The sequence below is a fragment of the Haliaeetus leucocephalus genome, unplaced genomic scaffold (assembly GCF_000737465.1).
Source record: "Haliaeetus leucocephalus isolate CR32 unplaced genomic scaffold, Haliaeetus_leucocephalus-4.0 Scaffold339, whole genome shotgun sequence".
Lineage (NCBI taxonomy): Eukaryota > Metazoa > Chordata > Aves > Accipitriformes > Accipitridae > Haliaeetus > Haliaeetus leucocephalus.
In genome coordinates, this window is record NW_010972775.1 from 9,028,577 (window position 1) to 9,044,630 (window position 16,054).

At 38.7% G+C, this 16,054-nt stretch overlaps 1 protein-coding gene across 1 annotated transcript in view; it reads left to right on the forward strand.

Annotated features, from left to right (window-relative positions):
• The window catches only part of PRTG (protogenin), an 85,835-nt gene extending 73,290 nt beyond the window's left edge, over positions 1-12,545 (forward strand). Inside the window, exons 13-20 of the mRNA XM_010572276.1 lie at positions 201-387; positions 2,110-2,237; positions 3,005-3,175; positions 7,373-7,555; positions 8,741-8,861; positions 9,779-9,944; positions 10,942-11,046; positions 12,156-12,545. Of these exons, the coding sequence (XP_010570578.1) occupies positions 201-387; positions 2,110-2,237; positions 3,005-3,175; positions 7,373-7,555; positions 8,741-8,861; positions 9,779-9,944; positions 10,942-11,046; positions 12,156-12,545 (1,451 nt within the window). The remainder of the gene's footprint in view (positions 1-200; positions 388-2,109; positions 2,238-3,004; positions 3,176-7,372; positions 7,556-8,740; positions 8,862-9,778; positions 9,945-10,941; positions 11,047-12,155) is intronic.
• The last annotated feature ends 3,509 nt before the right edge of the window (positions 12,546-16,054 follow it).

Sequence of the window (16,054 nt, forward strand, 5' to 3'; positions counted from 1 at the left end):
TACAGAAGTAATATGTGACATGTATTGGGTTAGGAGGCGTCTTTAATAGCTAGAATCAGATTCCTGGGTCTGAATACCCAGGTAGTGCTGGGTAGGGGCAGATTTGAATCTAACCTGTGGGCTCAGACCTGTCTCTTGATCTTACCAGTATCTGTATACAGTTCATTAAATAATTTGTGCTCCTTGTTTGTTTTAAACAGCTGTCCGTGATCGCATGGTGCCACCACCACCACCTCCTCACCACCTCTATGCCAAAGCTAACACTTCATCTTCTATCTACCTTCACTGGGGAAAGCCTGCCTTTACATCTGCGCAAGTCATTAACTACACAATCCGCTGCAACCCAGTGGGGCTGCAGAATGCTTCTCTGGTTCTCTACCTTCAAACGTAAGTGCAGCACTACTAATAAGTCTTGGTTTCCCATTTCCAGATCCTTCCCACTCAGTTTCTACTCTTCCTACCCTCTCTTAATAGCCTTTTACTATAACAACTTTTATCTCCCTTAGAGGACTGTGTGTTTTGCCCAGTGGCTGCTAGTTCTGTTTCTTGGTTTATTTAAGACATGTTCGTAGAACAGCTTAATTCTCTACCTGTGATCCTTGTGTTGGATCCCCGGAGAAGCTCTTGAATTTTTAATGTCTTTTTAGCTGTCTAAGTTGAATTTAATTATAAGCTCTTCTTCAGCCAAATAAAATTGAATACCTATTTTATAGGTAGCTTGTCTGGGAAAAGATGGGATTTACCCAGTGTCTGATTTTAAGACAGGAAACAAGAATTTTTGAGTTTTGAGGGCTTGAGCATGTTATTATGGGAATGCCACATTCCTGAGTGTGTGGCACCCTGCCAGGAGAAAGCTGAGTAGGAACTACAGGTTGCTTTTCAGAGAAGCAATGCGTGAGCCACAGAGTGGCAGAATAGAGAAGAAATTCTGCCTAGGCTTGGGGTTCAACTCTCTGCCCAGGCGGTATGGGAGCAGAAGACTTTGCTCCATTGTGACTGCCTATGCTGGGAGCCATGGTGCTGTTGAGAGAATCCACATGTGTGTAGCTCCCTCAACACTTGGGTTTACTCAAGCCTTCTAAATAAGAAAAATGCCGTCTAAAAGACAGTTTCCATCCTAATACTGATGGTTTTCTCTTCAAAGAACACATCCCCTGCTGTATAACTCCTGACTTCACGATTAGACACAGTATAATCACCATGTAAAATTCTTAGTGTGCAATATGGAGCATAGCAATAAATGCCGCTCTTCGTGATAGGATGAGACTATTGCAAATATTGGTGACTGCCTTTGCAGTATGGAAGACAAAAATACTAAATGAGATTTAATAAAGCAATATCTGTAGAGTAACACCATTTTAAATTGAGATTTAATCTCAACTTGGGTATTATCACCTGGAATTAACCCTGATGTATATGAAAGATTTCCCCCTGCCCCCAGAATCAAAGTAAAGCAGGACGTCTACAATTGACTTTGTGATCAAATAGTAAACTACAATATTACAATTAACATAATCAATTTTATAATCATTAAATTACCAAATATGAGTAGAAGATGAGTAGGGAACATTCATATTCTACAGACATCCCCTACACATGAGGTGATAGAGGCCAGAAGTGGAAGGGGAAGTTGCACACATAGCCTACGTCTGTTCTGTGAACTGAGAAGCAGATCAGGAATAGCTGATGGAGCCGACAGCATGTGCCTTTCAGCTGTGGTGCTGGTTGTAGTTTAAGTGTTACTCCATCTTGAAGCATAATGTCCTACGGACAAATGTGGAAAAAGCTAAGTTTGGGATACCTGCCGGTGATCTGGGCAATAATATTCTTGGACTTGCTTGTGTATCAGCTCTCCAAACAACCTGTGTGAAAACTGGAGCTCAAGTCAACTGATAGCAGACATAGTATGCTCCGGAGAGCTCCAGGGTTAGTACAATTACATTTTCAGGTGGACAGTGCAGATGGAGTATGTGTCTGGACTTGAACTGGTTTGTCTTGTGTTGAACTGACAGTGAGAATCTACTCACAGTGACTAAGAGATAACATTTGAGTTTGGGATCTTAAGTCAATTGCTGGTGTTAAATTTATTTTATTCCTTCATCTGTACAGGTCAGAGACTCACATGTTAGTTCAAGGTCTTGAGCCAAAAACCATGTATGAATTTGCAGTTCGGCTGCATGTGGACCAGCTCTCCAGTCCCTGGAGTCCGGTAGTCTACCATACTACCCTTCCAGAAGGTAAGACACTAGGAGAGGACCACATGGTTCTAAAAAGAAAGCTCTGTAACCCAAATGGCCTAAAAAATTGCTTATTAATTTTAAGCTGTCTGTAGGAGAGAGAAATACTTACCTCTGAGATACAGATATTGCTCTTCTCAGTGAGAGACAGAAAAATGCTGTCAGGAAAATCCTTGTTTTGGGAATGTGAAATTCTTTTGCAAAATCTACCTAAAATCAGCAATGATTTTTATGTAAAATGTGATATACTTACAACATTAGCACCAACTGAATGGAAATAACTTGAAGAAAAAATTTAAAATATGTATTGAACAGGCATGGCTGATTCATAGGCATTATGAAAGTGTATTTTAAAAACCAGACATTTTAGAAACTGTAAGAATATTACATATCTACTGCCCTAGCTTCTAGTTTGCTTTTCTGTCAGCTTGGTCAGTGAAAATTAAAAAACTTCAGCTTCATGTTCTCAGCATTGCAATGTTTGGGATGGGTAATGGTTCGCAGGGTGATGATGTGGTTTTTTGTAAGAAACTGTTTCTTTCTGGAGTTGAAGGAAAAATATGAAATTTGCTTTCACAAAATCTAAGCTATTGACCAGATCAGAGTTAACAGGAGAGTTTCTCTTGAGAAGCAGTATGTATTTGTTTATATGTTGTTCATCTGTGGTGTAGCAGTACCCATTAGGTCTGCACATCAGTTTCTTTCTGAGCAATTTAATTGCATGTAAATTAGGTTAGCCTAATAGCATTGTGTTACTGTTCTCACAGCACCATCTGGCCCTCCAGTAGGAGTGAAGGTGACTTTGATAGAGGATGATACTGCTTTGGTTTCCTGGAAGCCACCTGACGGTCCTGAAACAGTTGTTACACGATATACTATCCTCTATGCATCCAGGAAGTCTTGGATTGCTGGGGAATGGCAAGTGTTGCACAGAGAAGGTAAACTAAAATCATAAACCTATGAACTGGACTAACAATGATGCTACTTATAAGATGCTTTGTTACTTTCAGCTCCCTTGGACTACAATAAGAAAGAAATTCATATAAGCATTCACATAAAAGTTATAATTAATTTAGAATTATTCCCATGGTTGTGATGAAAATGTATTAAAAACCATTTAATACTCAGAAGGTGAGGGGAGAAGGGCTGTGTTGCTTTGGAGCTCAGTGTGTGCATGTGAATCAAAATGTTTCATAAATCCAATTACATCCATCTTAGTTCTGTTGTAACCATGATTGTGATGGTTTCATTTTGTAAATGCACTTTTTCAAATCTGAAGTCTCCGAGATGCCCTGCTCTCCAGAAAGAAATTTATAAATGTGGCTATATGGGTTTATATATTTCTTTTGATCACTGCCAATCCAGTTAGCTCAGTTTGCTTAATGAACTTTCCCCTACTCCCAGTAAATTGCTCTGCAAATTCAATTTAACTCTCTGGCTCTGTTCTACCGCTGAGCCCCAGCTAGCTAATCTAACAGTAACTCAAGTATGGCGATATGAACTGCAGTCACATCTTTGTGATTAAATGTAGATACAGTCTAAATTTTTATAGACACTTTCCAGAATAATACTATGATTTGAAAAGCTGCATCAAGAACAGATTTCTACTATAGCCAGTGTCCTGGTTTCAGCTGGGATAGAGTTAATTGTCTTCTTAGTAGCTGGTACAGTGCTATGTTTTGAGTTCAGTATGAGAAGAATGTTGATAACACTGATGGTTTTGGTTGTTGCTAAGTAATGTTTAGTCTAAAGTCAAGGATTTTTCAGCTTCTCGTGCCCAGCCAGCGAGAAAGCTGGAGGGGCACAAGAAGTTGGCACAGGACACAGCCAGGGCAGCTGACCCAAAGTGGCCAAGGGGGTATTCCATACCATGAGACGTCACATCTAGTATATAAACCCGGGGAGTGGGGGTGGGGGGATTGCCGCTTGGGGACTAACTGGGTGTTGTTGATCAGCGGGTGGTGAGCAATTGCACTGTGCATCATTTGTATGTGTCAGTCCTTTTATCATTACTGTTGTCACTTTATTAGCGTTATCATTATCTTTATTAGTGTCTTCTTTTTATATTCTATTAAACCATTCCTAACCCACGAGTTTTACTTCTTTTCCTGATTTTCTCCCCCATCACAGTGGGTGGGGGGAGAGTAAGTGAGCGGCTGCATGGTGCTTAGTTGCTGGCTGGGGTTAAACCACAACAGCCATAAAAAAAGAAAAAGGCCTTTACTGTTTGGTTGGTATTCAAAATAGAGGCAGTTCAGAATAGATAATGTTCTAATAATATATTAAACCAGAGAGGGAAGCTCAGTGCTACAGACTGAAGCCGTGCTTGAGTAGCTTACTTAAGAGGATTGTCCAGGAAGAGTTATTATTTTGTTGTTCTGTGTTGTTTCATGGCTGAAAGCTTAGTTGTCAGCAGAGTGAGGCTTTAAATTTTCTGTGGAGAAAATTCATAAAACTTAGTAAGTGTTCACTCACAGAAGACAATTTCACCATCAGTGAGAGTGAACTGTTTAGTTCAGAGATGGTGGTTGTCCTTTGTGCTGCTCCTGAAGAGAGGATGAAGGACTAAGCCATTTTGAAATGTGGCAGAGCTGCTTTGTCTTTGCTGGAGCAGAATGGTATTTGTCAGGCTGGCCTCAAATAGAATGGTCAGCTGTGAAGAATAACAGCAAAATGGTTATTAATCTTAAGCAAAATTTCTGAAAAATAACTAGTCTCTGAAATATCAATGAGGTCTAACTGTAGGAGGAAGATTAGAGCCCATGTTTTTTCACTGTTAAAATTGTTCAAAGAAACAGTGACATAAAGTTGTCCCATTAAATTATTGAAAGAAACAGTGATGTAAAGTTCTTATATTAAAGGACTAATTTAATAATAATTTTTACTCACTAAAAACCCCACAGATTTAAATTCATAGAGAGCTTATATTTGAAGAATAAATCTTGTCATTCTGGTGATGATACGCTGTATTTGTTGTATGCAGCAAAGTGGCTGAATTGCTTTCAGGTATATACTTCAGCTCAGCCATGGCTGTGAAACTGAATAGCATCTCAAATAGTATTTTACCATAGATATTTTGGATGAGGGGATGGCAATAACAGTAAACATTTTCATGTGTTCCCACACTGAAAGCGTTGGAGGGAATGAGCAAATGGAGACCTATAAATCTCAGTATATTACTATGCCCATCAATGTTAGAGTCACTAATTTTGTATTTTGACAGATATATTGGGGTTTGAGGCATGGCATGGAATTTGGGCATCTTGACATATTAGGACAATCTGTAATGCTCTTAGGTAAAGTACAGATGAAAAAGTCTGTGAAAGAAAATTAGTATGTAGAAGTAAAATTGGGCAAATACTGTGATAGTCCTTCATAGGTAATTTGACGTAAAAGCAGGGTTTGCAGTTTTTAATGCATTTATTCTGATAAGATCAGCTAACCCTATGCAATAAATAGCATTGTTGTGTTTTGAGACTAAACTTGTTCTGCAGAAGATTTGTGAAATCTTAACCCCATTCCTTTCCCATACCTTCAAACACTGCCCCCCAAATAAAAAAATTACCCCCCCCCAGCAAACCAAAACAAAAAAACACAGATCAACCCTACCACCTATAAAAGTCCTAGCATGGGCTTTAGTTTATGCATGAAAATTTCTACCAATCTACCAACTTAAAAACCAAAACCCTCTAATTTGACTGAGCTTGTGCTAGGCATGGCAGAGTTAGAAAATATAAATGCAGTTTGTTGGTGATTCGTGATGTGAGTTATCTTCTAGCCACCTCCCCCCCTTTTCTCTAGTTCTCTTCAAGTAGATCAGAAGTTATAGCCTTTACACACTTGGTGTGCAGTAAATCAGCACAAAGTGCTTACTTGCTTTAGCAATGCAGCAGATTTGAAAGGAGCTGGTGGGAAAGAGCCTGTAATATTGAAACGTGACCTTTCGCCCTTGCTGGTGCTAGATATTACAGCTCCTTTGGTTACAGATACCTCACATTTTACTTCAAATGCTTTCAGCTAATGGGTGTTTTTGATGGAAGAGCCAAAATAGCTTTTGAAGTAGCTTCCCTTTTGCCAAATGTATAATCTTTTCTGTCAACAAAACAACCTTACATTTTTATACACTCCCATGATACTATAAATTCTGACTTCTGAAACTGATTTGAAAGGTTGAAATTTAGACTTAACTCTGAGAAAGTAAGTGGAGTATGTGAAAGAGAACAAGGGATAGATTTGGTCCTGTAACTGCCACTATTTAGGGAAAGAAAAGCAATATATTTCTATGGTAGGAAGAAACACAGGCATTTTAGAAAGGAATTGAAATTTTAAGCAGCAGTCTGCAGTCCCTGGACAGGCAAAGCTCTCACTGACTTTAATAGGAGTTTTGCCTGTCTAAGGACAATGCAAGTGAATCCTATTTATGTTCTTAATCTGTTTTTCCTGCCTTCAGGGACTTTAGGAAATGAATCCTTAGCATGCGAGAAAGACATTTTCTGTAATATTTTTAGTAGCACAGCTTAGATGCACAGTAATCAAGGAAGCCTACGCAAGTCTAAATAGGGTTTAATTTTATTTTAAAAGCGTGCTATAATGTACTCTTTCAAATCTGTCCTGTTCATTTTACCAACTAGACCTGAAATTTGATAAACTGAACCTGAAACTTTCATTCACCTTTATGGTACAGTGGATCTAGGAGAGGCACATAAGTTAGTATATGAGAGAGGTCTAACACTCTGCTTTCTTTGCCTGAAAGTCTGGTTAATGTTTGGAGCTTCTTTTCACAGATACGATCACAACATAAACACTATCACACTGAAATGCAGCTAGCGCTAGATTTAGGATTAGTATGCTGTGTGTTGTAGCCAATACTTGACTCTTGGTTTTGAACTATACTGGCACTTCATAGTGTGCCGTGTTCAAACAGTATGGAGAGAAAGGACAGAAGGGACAAGCAGGCAACCCCAGCATTCATTCTGTACCCTGTATACACAGGTTAGAACATATGAAAACGATTGCAGTCCTCAAACAAGATTTGGAGGTCGTATTGGAAAGAAAGTGTAGGTCCCACTGTCTAAATCTCAGTCTGTTCCCACAGATTTTGTCTAACTGGAACTTTTTATCAAACTTTTTCATAGGAGCAATGACCATGGCTTTGCTGGAAAACCTTGTAGCAGGAAATGTCTACTTGGTCAAAATAGCAGCCTCCAATGAAGTGGGAGAAGGACCCTTCTCAAATGCGGTAGAACTTGCTGTCCTGCCAAAGGCGACATCCGAGTCTAATCAGAGACCTAAACGCCTGGATTCAGGAGATTCTACAAGTCAGTAGCAATGTTTTGATTGTTGCTGTCACAAGTACCAGGAAAAAAGATCCCTGTTTGCTTTAGCTTGGAACTGCTTTCTGGGTAAACCATTCTGTTTTATGTGAGGCAGTCCTAACAGTGTAGCATTTTCTTCTAAATGAAACCATTTTGGAATTTTTATCTCAGTTCAACTCAGAATTGGTTTAATTCTTTTGCTCAGAATTTGGAAGTTTGTCTTTCAAATGAGAATACATAACTGTTTTGAATTTTACATCAATACCAACTTTGCAGCCACTCTTCTAAGGCACTTCCTTTATTTGGTTTGAGGTACCAGTAGCACTGGGTCAGTTAGAACCAGACAGCATTTCAAATAAATCTGTTGAAATGTGCTGGTTCCTGGTATTCCAGCAACCCAAATCAACGAGTCAGTCAGTGATACACCAGCATATATTTTCATCAAAGAAGTCAGCCCCACCTGGAGCTCTTTGGGGAAAACTTTGTGTTACATTGTGAAAATTAAGATAATGTCAGTGCTTTCTCCATATAAGAATGGAAGAACACATTGTCTTTGTCTGACATAGAATGGGATTTATCTTGGTGACTTGTTACAGATTTTAAAGCTATTTGGGGAGACAAGAGCTAGTAATTATTCAGGTACATGAACCTTTTAACCTTTCCTTGTTGCTCCACACTGAATTGTGATTAAAACACCGGGATTTTTCTTGCTCAGGCTTTCTCCCTTCCTGGAACTCAGTTATATTTTAGGCCTGAATAAGCAAATAGCGTCATGCCCTCAGGATTAGGTTAATAGACATATGATGTCAAAGCATAAACCAAAGTCAACACTCCTAGGTGACTGTGGCTGGAATTCTCCAAGCCTTTTCCTTTTGTTGTCTAGTAGCACCCTGTAAGGAAGGGGTTGGAGTGAGCTCCTCTGCTCCATGTTGTAGGTCACTGAAGAGGCTGTGGTGTGCGGCAGTCCCTTCTTCCCCTCCCACACAAGGACTGCATACACTCCTCTGTTTGGTCTACAAATTTTATTTTCAAAAGTGTCAAAATGTATGACAGAGAAGGTCTGGAAATCTCATTAAAAGGAAGCATTTGTCTCTGTGGTTGTGACTGTAACCTTATTAATTTCCTGACAGGGAGCAAGGGGTAACTCTTCTTATTTACTGAGACTTTCTGTGTTCTTTTTTGCTATAGCTTACTCTGACTATTACCATCTGGACCAGAAATCAATGACTGGCATTGTTGTTGGGGTTTGCATAGCCTTGACCTGCATCCTTATCTGCATCCTGATCTTAATTTATCGCAGTAAAGCCAGGTATGTTTTTGTTCTTGAAGATTGAGCTCTTTCTCAATGCAGTGATTCTTGGGACATGCCGCTTTCTCCAAGAGTGCTAAAATCTATGAAGTACTCTGTCTCTTCACCTGTTCTGACCAGCAGTGGAAACAAAGCACTTTGTTGGCTCTTCCTACTCTACCTGAGCTCCTTCTCCAATGAAAAGAATGAAGAACCCACAGAGTCAGTGGTGCTTTGACAACTATGAGGCACGTTTCCAAATAAAAAACCCCTTTTGAGTCAGATAAGCATGCTGCTTTACACCATCTGCTCCTGCTGTTTAACCCTCCAGCCTGCCCAGACCTGGTTTGCAAGGCTTTAGCCCTCTGGTGTTGCTGGACAAGAGGAACTCTGACATAAAGCAGTTCCATGATGCAGTTTCTTTGCAGTGGTGCAAGTCACCATCTGTCTGTCTTGTCACGAACTGCTATGAGGCATAAACTGATCCAGTGAGTCTGCCCATAACTTTGGGATCAGAACAAATGTAAGTTGCTCAAAATAATAAATTAAAAAACTGTCTGAAAGTATATTTTAGTAACAAGGGCTTTTTAGCATACATGCAGGAAAAAATATGGATTGGGAGACAGTCTTTGTGTAGTGTGGTAGAAAGGTCTTAGTATCATCAGTGGTTACTTCCTCCAAGTAATATTACTAATCATGACAATTCCTGTCTGCACATAAGCTTGTAGCCTACTGTGTATGATTAACTGGAAGCACATGTTATTTTTATCACAAGTAATAACATTTAAATTCCATGAGAGTTAGGAGTATCGTATAACAAATGTAAACACCAAGAATATACCAATATTACTTGATTAATAATAGCTTTGAAGTTTATCCCTGATTTTTTTGTATTTTCTTCCTGTGGGTCAATTTTATTCCTGCTTAACATTGTGTAGGAAAACATCTGCTCCTAAACCTGTGCAGCAAAGCACTGACCAGCTGTCACATAACAGCATCTCATTAGCCAGTGCTAATGAGGTAGAGAAGAGTATTGAAGGAATTGCAGAGAATGAGGAATCCTTATTGCCAATGATAGTGGGAAACAGCTTCATCGATGCTAAGGTACTGTGAGCTTTACTCACTCCCAAAACAGAAATCTTTCTTTAGAATTCATTGCTATAACATCCAAGTCCTTATCAAAAGTAAAATGTATACGCTACAAATCCACAGGAGGTTTTTTAATGGGGCAAGCACAAGTTTGGGCAATCCAGGGTCAAATTTTCAAGACTTTAAATCTTAAAGTTCAGCTAGAGATCTGATTCAATACACTTGTCTTACACTGTACTCTGCAGGTTGCAGAGTTTGGCTCTGGCACAACATCAAAGGATAAAAGCTCCATAGACTTAGGGCTGCTAGGTGGCCTCTGCTAGTCCAAAAGGAGATAGGTGAGAGCGTCCTTGTCAGCACCTAGTTCAGTAAGTGCCTGTGCACGATCTAGTCAAGTATGACGCTAAGCAGGTGTTAAAGAAAATAGTGTTTTTCTGTATATTTACTGGTAAGACAATGTTACATTTTATAAACTCATATTTGGTCATATTATAAATTAATCTAGCTGGCAGGATGTATCAGCGGAGGTGCAGAACCTTACACTCCAGGAGTCCGGTGTGACAAAACCACATTGGCCTTGCTTTCACATGCAGACATACTGATTTAAGACTTGTTCTGTACCCACTGCAAACTTGAGTGGAGCTGCTCCCTGGCAATATATGCAAGAGCTGGGAAATGGAAATGGACCCCAGTACAGGCACAGACACTATGTCTATGAATGGTCACATTCAAAGTAGTAGAGCAAGAGCAGTGGCTGGCATATTTTGCTGTGTGTTTGCAGTATTATAGCTGTTGGGTCTGGCCTGTGGGCTTGCCAGACTTAGTGGATCTGGTCTTGACTTGTCTCGAGCAGTAGATGAATGCCAGACCACAAAAACGTGACTGAGTACTAAGACGACATTTGTATTCCTTTTCAGTATGGAGCCAATAGGTAGGAATAGAAAAATATTTTCAAATATCTTAGAAATTTAGTTTGTTAAAATAAATGTCTGTGTGTCTTCCTCTATTGTAGGGGGGATCTGATCTGATTATTAACAGCTATGGGCCTGTCACAAAGACTAACTGCAAGAAAAGGTGGCTGTTTTTCCAAGATACTAAGAAGGTGAAGACTGAGGAGGTAATTGGTCTATTGGGCAGAGATGAGCAATCTTGACTGTAATACCCTGTGTTTGCAAAGGAAGATAGGTAGTTTTCTATTTATGGAAAAGCATAAGTAGTGGTCTGAGTTTTAATTGGATAGTTTCAGTTGTGTTAAGGTTGATGGTGTTCTACCTCGTAGTAAAGTCTTACGGAAGTTTCATTTTCTGTCCCAAGTTGTCAGATATTATAACTCTTTACAGTTCACTGATTACTTTCATGCCTGTGCCCTTTTATCTGCGAGCAAAAGGATTTCTGTGTACTGGGTCTATGCATAGCATCTACAGTACTACATCTGCAGAGACTTTGTATAAATATAAGTACAAATTAAATATGTATTTATAAATAAAAATAATATAAAAAATACAAAGAATCCCCTCCTACCCTGACAACTAAAACTTTGTTTGCTGAAGAGAAATCTAAAGAGGGAAATTAAATGATTTACCCAATGTACTGAAGAAACTGAGAATCTGAGTAGAACTGTCTGGCTTCTGAAATTGTTGGTCTGGACACATTTGCTGTTTGGATGAGAATAACAGTTTAAAACTGAAGTGTTAAACCAAATCCTGAACATTATCATGCAAATTCACACCTATGAGGCATCTAACTAATGTTTATTGAATTGTAACTTGTATTGTGCTCTTGTATATTTAAGGAATAGGAAGTCTTGATATCCATGTTGTAAGTTCGTATTCCAAAATATTTCCAGAAGCAGCTGCATGTTTCTGATGCCTCTGTAAGAAAAATATTTGCTACCACCCAAGGAGTAACGCTTAAAGAATATGGATGAAGGGATGGGAGAGAGCTCTACCAAGTATGTTTTTAAAATACCATTCAGATCTCTCCAGTGAAATCATTCTTGATTAGCCATGCTTAGCTAGAGGGGATTATTTCATCTATTATGGAAAAGTATGAGCAAGACTTGAGATTGGTTGTTTTTAACCTCCTGTAGGAAAGCCCAGATTGTTCCAAGCCAATGCTGTTAGAGGCACTCTGGCAGAATAGGAGATAGGAAATGCAGTAAAAATTCAAATTATAGCTCAGCTTTTCAGAGGCTGAACAACCTTTTTCTCTCTGCTTTTTATGTAGCCTCAGAGAAGATTTGTCCAGGCAGTGTGTCTGTACCAGCCAGGTACCACTGTGCTGATCAGTGAGGATGACTCCCCCAGCTCTCCTGGCCAGCAGTCTAATTTCCAGGTGCCATTCAGTATTGTTGCTGATACGGAGCATTCAGCCAACAGCGAAGGAAGCCATGAGACCGGTGACTCTGGAAGATTTTCTCATGAGTCCAACGATGAGATACACATCTCCTCTATGACAAGTGCCACCCCTCTCACTACCAGTCCTTTTGTAAGCAGTGACTTGGGTACGAACGTGATGAGCCCTGCCATAAGTAACTGCACAGAGCCTCCTCTGCCGTTCGCTACTGACCAGACTCCTGCCTCACCTCTTCAGATACACTCTGCAGTCCAAAACTGACATCCTTAAGGCCACGCCAGACATTCTTACAGTGTATGTCTGTTCGAAGGACAATGAACAGGGAGCCAAAGTTTTATTGTGGAAAGCCTGACTAACCTAGCAGGTGATCCCATATCTCTGTTGAATGTTTTTTTTCTTTTTTTCTTTTTCTTTTGGGTTTTTTTTTGTTTGTTTTTTGTTTGTTTGTTTTTAAACTCACTCATTTTGAATGTTCAGTGGTCAACAAATGTGAAAGGACAGTGAAGATTTCTGACTAAAGTTAAAAATATGTCACTGGAGCAAAGGGAAGGCTGTTGGCCCTTTTGCTGACTATCTACCTCAGTTTGCCAAGAGGTGAACTCTGAATGATGACTGCTTTACCTCATTTGTGTTCTAGTTGGTCTCAGCTATGGAACTGATGATACTTCCTAGTAGTGTTGTTTTATTTTGGGTTCTTTTTTTGTTTTGTTTTCAGTTGTGTGTAGAATGTGTGTGTGCACGTGTGTCTGCTCAGTGATCAGGGAGTTGTATAGGTAGGTGAACAAGATTGTTTAGCTGAAGCTCTGTCTTTAAAAAGAAGGAAACCTCAGAGTATAAAATGTAATAATTTAATGTGTTTGACATAGAGGATGTTAAAAACTGGGAAAACCGGAGTTGGTGCTTCCACGTATACAGCCACATGAAATCTTTTGTACTTCTTGATTTCTCATAACCCCAGTAAGCCTAGGGTAGTGCCTTTCCCCCAGAAACTTGTGCCAGCAACTGCTGACAGGATGTATGCTATATCCTTAGGGCTCTGGGACATGTTGGGTTCCCCACAGTGACAAATGTTGCCCCTTTATTGACACTTAATGCTAAAAAGCATGGCAAAATGAAGAAGTATTCAGCATTTCCAAACAGTTTAGCTCTGCCTGAGAGTCATGGAATAGATAAGAATGCTGAGTATTCTAGTATCACATTACTTCTTAGCAATGGTGCCTTGCAATATATATATTATGAAATTACTGATTTGCCTTATGCCTTTTTAGTATTCATAAATTGCTTTGGAGTACAGAAAGATGCCTTAAATGCTTCTTAGATGTTTTAAGTAAACTGCATCATGAGTTTATAGTTCATTTTTACCCAGCTTTGAGTGCTGATAAGCACTGCTAGCATCGTAGTATGTCTCAGAGCTCTTGTTAGGATGTGAACCTGCTCCTTGCCTTCGCCTAGTGTGCTGTTAGCCAGGAATTTTAGCTCAGGGAGTGACTTTACCCACATGCCAATCTAAAACTCTGATTAGGCTACTGTAAGAAATAAAAAAGCCAGAGCTTTAGTTGAAGAGTCTGTTGGAAGAGGTGAGTACTGCTACTGCCTTGAACCCATGCAATTCCTGTTTTATACTACCTCCTTTAAAAGTTATTCTAGTGTTTTTTTTGGGTTTTTTGTTGTTGTTTTTTCCTGTACTCAGGGAACAGTTTGTTACTTTTGAGCTGCCTCACGGAAACGTGGAGCAAACTGACAGGGTATCATGGTTTGGTTTTTAATAGGAGAGAGGGAGAGAGAGAGAGGAGGTTGGAATCATCCAATGTTATAAATTTGCCTGTATCTATATCCAGTCCTCTTCTCCACTCCTCCTCTTTCCCTGTTTTACTTAAAGAAAAAAAAAATTAGGCATATGTTTTTACTTTTAAAAGAAAAAATGTTTAAAATGTAATGTTGTGAGAAAGCAACCATAGGAACTCCTGGCTCTATTTAAGTTTGTCAGAACTCCCATTGACTTTACTGGGGCCAAGATGTCACCCTTAAGACAGGCCAGGCTGACTTTTGTATTGTTCCTCATGTATCAAAAGGTGGTCAGAAGTCATCAAAAAGCCCTACTGTTCTGTTTTGTGTTGATGAATCGGCCTCTAGTTACTGTAGTTCTTTACCTTGTAACTGTTTGCTAGTTCTGAACCAGACAGTACACATTCACCTTTTTGTAACAGTTTTGCTGCAAATGCTTTAAAAATAATCTTGTACCAAAGACTTTTCTGTAGAAGAGAAGGAAGCCACATATTGTCCAAAAATAATTGAACTAGTTAAAAGCTATAGGTTTGAAGAGCTGAATACATTTTATTGTATAAGTAGTTACTAACAAAAAAACAACAGGGCTTCTTGATTGTAGTAGTTGATTGCATAGATGAGTTGTATGCTTCTATGATTTTAACTACCTTGTTGTTACAAGAGCCTTTAAAGAAAGGTATAATAATACCAGCAGATATCTCCAAAGACTTCCAAGTGTAATTTTTTTTCTCCAGCATGTAGTTCATCAACAATACAGTATTAAAAAAAATATTTTTGAACAGTTTTTTATCTACTTGCTGAAGAAAAAAGAAAACCCTTTCACCAAAGATTTATTTTTGGTTTTGTCAGGCAGAATGTTTAGTGTACAGCAGAGTACTGTTTCTAGTTAGGTAAAGTGTGAATTAATCAAAACTAGATTAAGAATGTGTAACTGTAGCATGAAGTTTCACACTTCATCTTTCAGAGTAGCCTCTTTTGTTAGTTTCATTCAGAAAAAGCTGATATGCAGATGGTAACTGCTTCTCCAAAGACTTGTTTGCTGTAAGTACTGATAATCGGATGTAATTTTATGACCTTCATTACAGGTAAATACTGTAAATCCTAAACTTTTTCTTCCAGAGACCCACTCTGTAGTTTAACCCATGGATAATTTGGGAGAAACAGACTTTGTATAAATTTTGTCAATCTAATATAGATGCTCTAACTTCAATAGCCAAAGAGTTGAAAATATTCAGTGTATTAGAGTGCAGTGCATCCAGAGCTCTATTCATTACTTAACGTTTTATTAAGGTACTTTTTATCAGCAAATAAAGAAAACCAAAGATATTTAAGGTTACCTCAGCATATAGGCAAGCTTAGTTAGACATTAATTATTCTGTCTTTTTCTTTATTTTTATGTTAACCAAATATAATATGTTTCTCCAGAACCCAGTCTACATTCATGTGCTTCCCTTTGTCATATAGTCGTGATTACTACAGAACAAAAACCCATGTTCTCCTCAAAATTCATGGCCTATTACTAATATATCACAGGATTTTGTGAGAGAAAATTTGTCTTATGGTTGAAAGCTCCACTAATGTAAGCAAAGGAATCTCCAGAAAAATTACGTAGAAACTGATACTTTCTCTATTGAACTCAATAGCAGAATCAATCCTTCATGATTCTAACAGTGCAAAATTGGGCTCTAAGTTTAAATGCTTCCTATCCTTGAAGCCAACACATGTAATTATAGATATGATATTAGAGATATTAATTTTCTTAAAAGTTTACTGTCTAAGGAAATCAGTTTTTCATATGTAAACTTTGTTCATTCCATTTGCCTAGAAAGAGCTGGCAGAATAGTTTCAGGTTTTCCGGTATTTTTTTTGTGGTTATGTCTGTAGAAACTGGGTCCTGGAGAAAAAAATGTCATTTTTTAGTTATGAATTTTACTGAATATGTTCTGGAAGATGAACATAAATGTGGAATTTAGTGTTACACTATG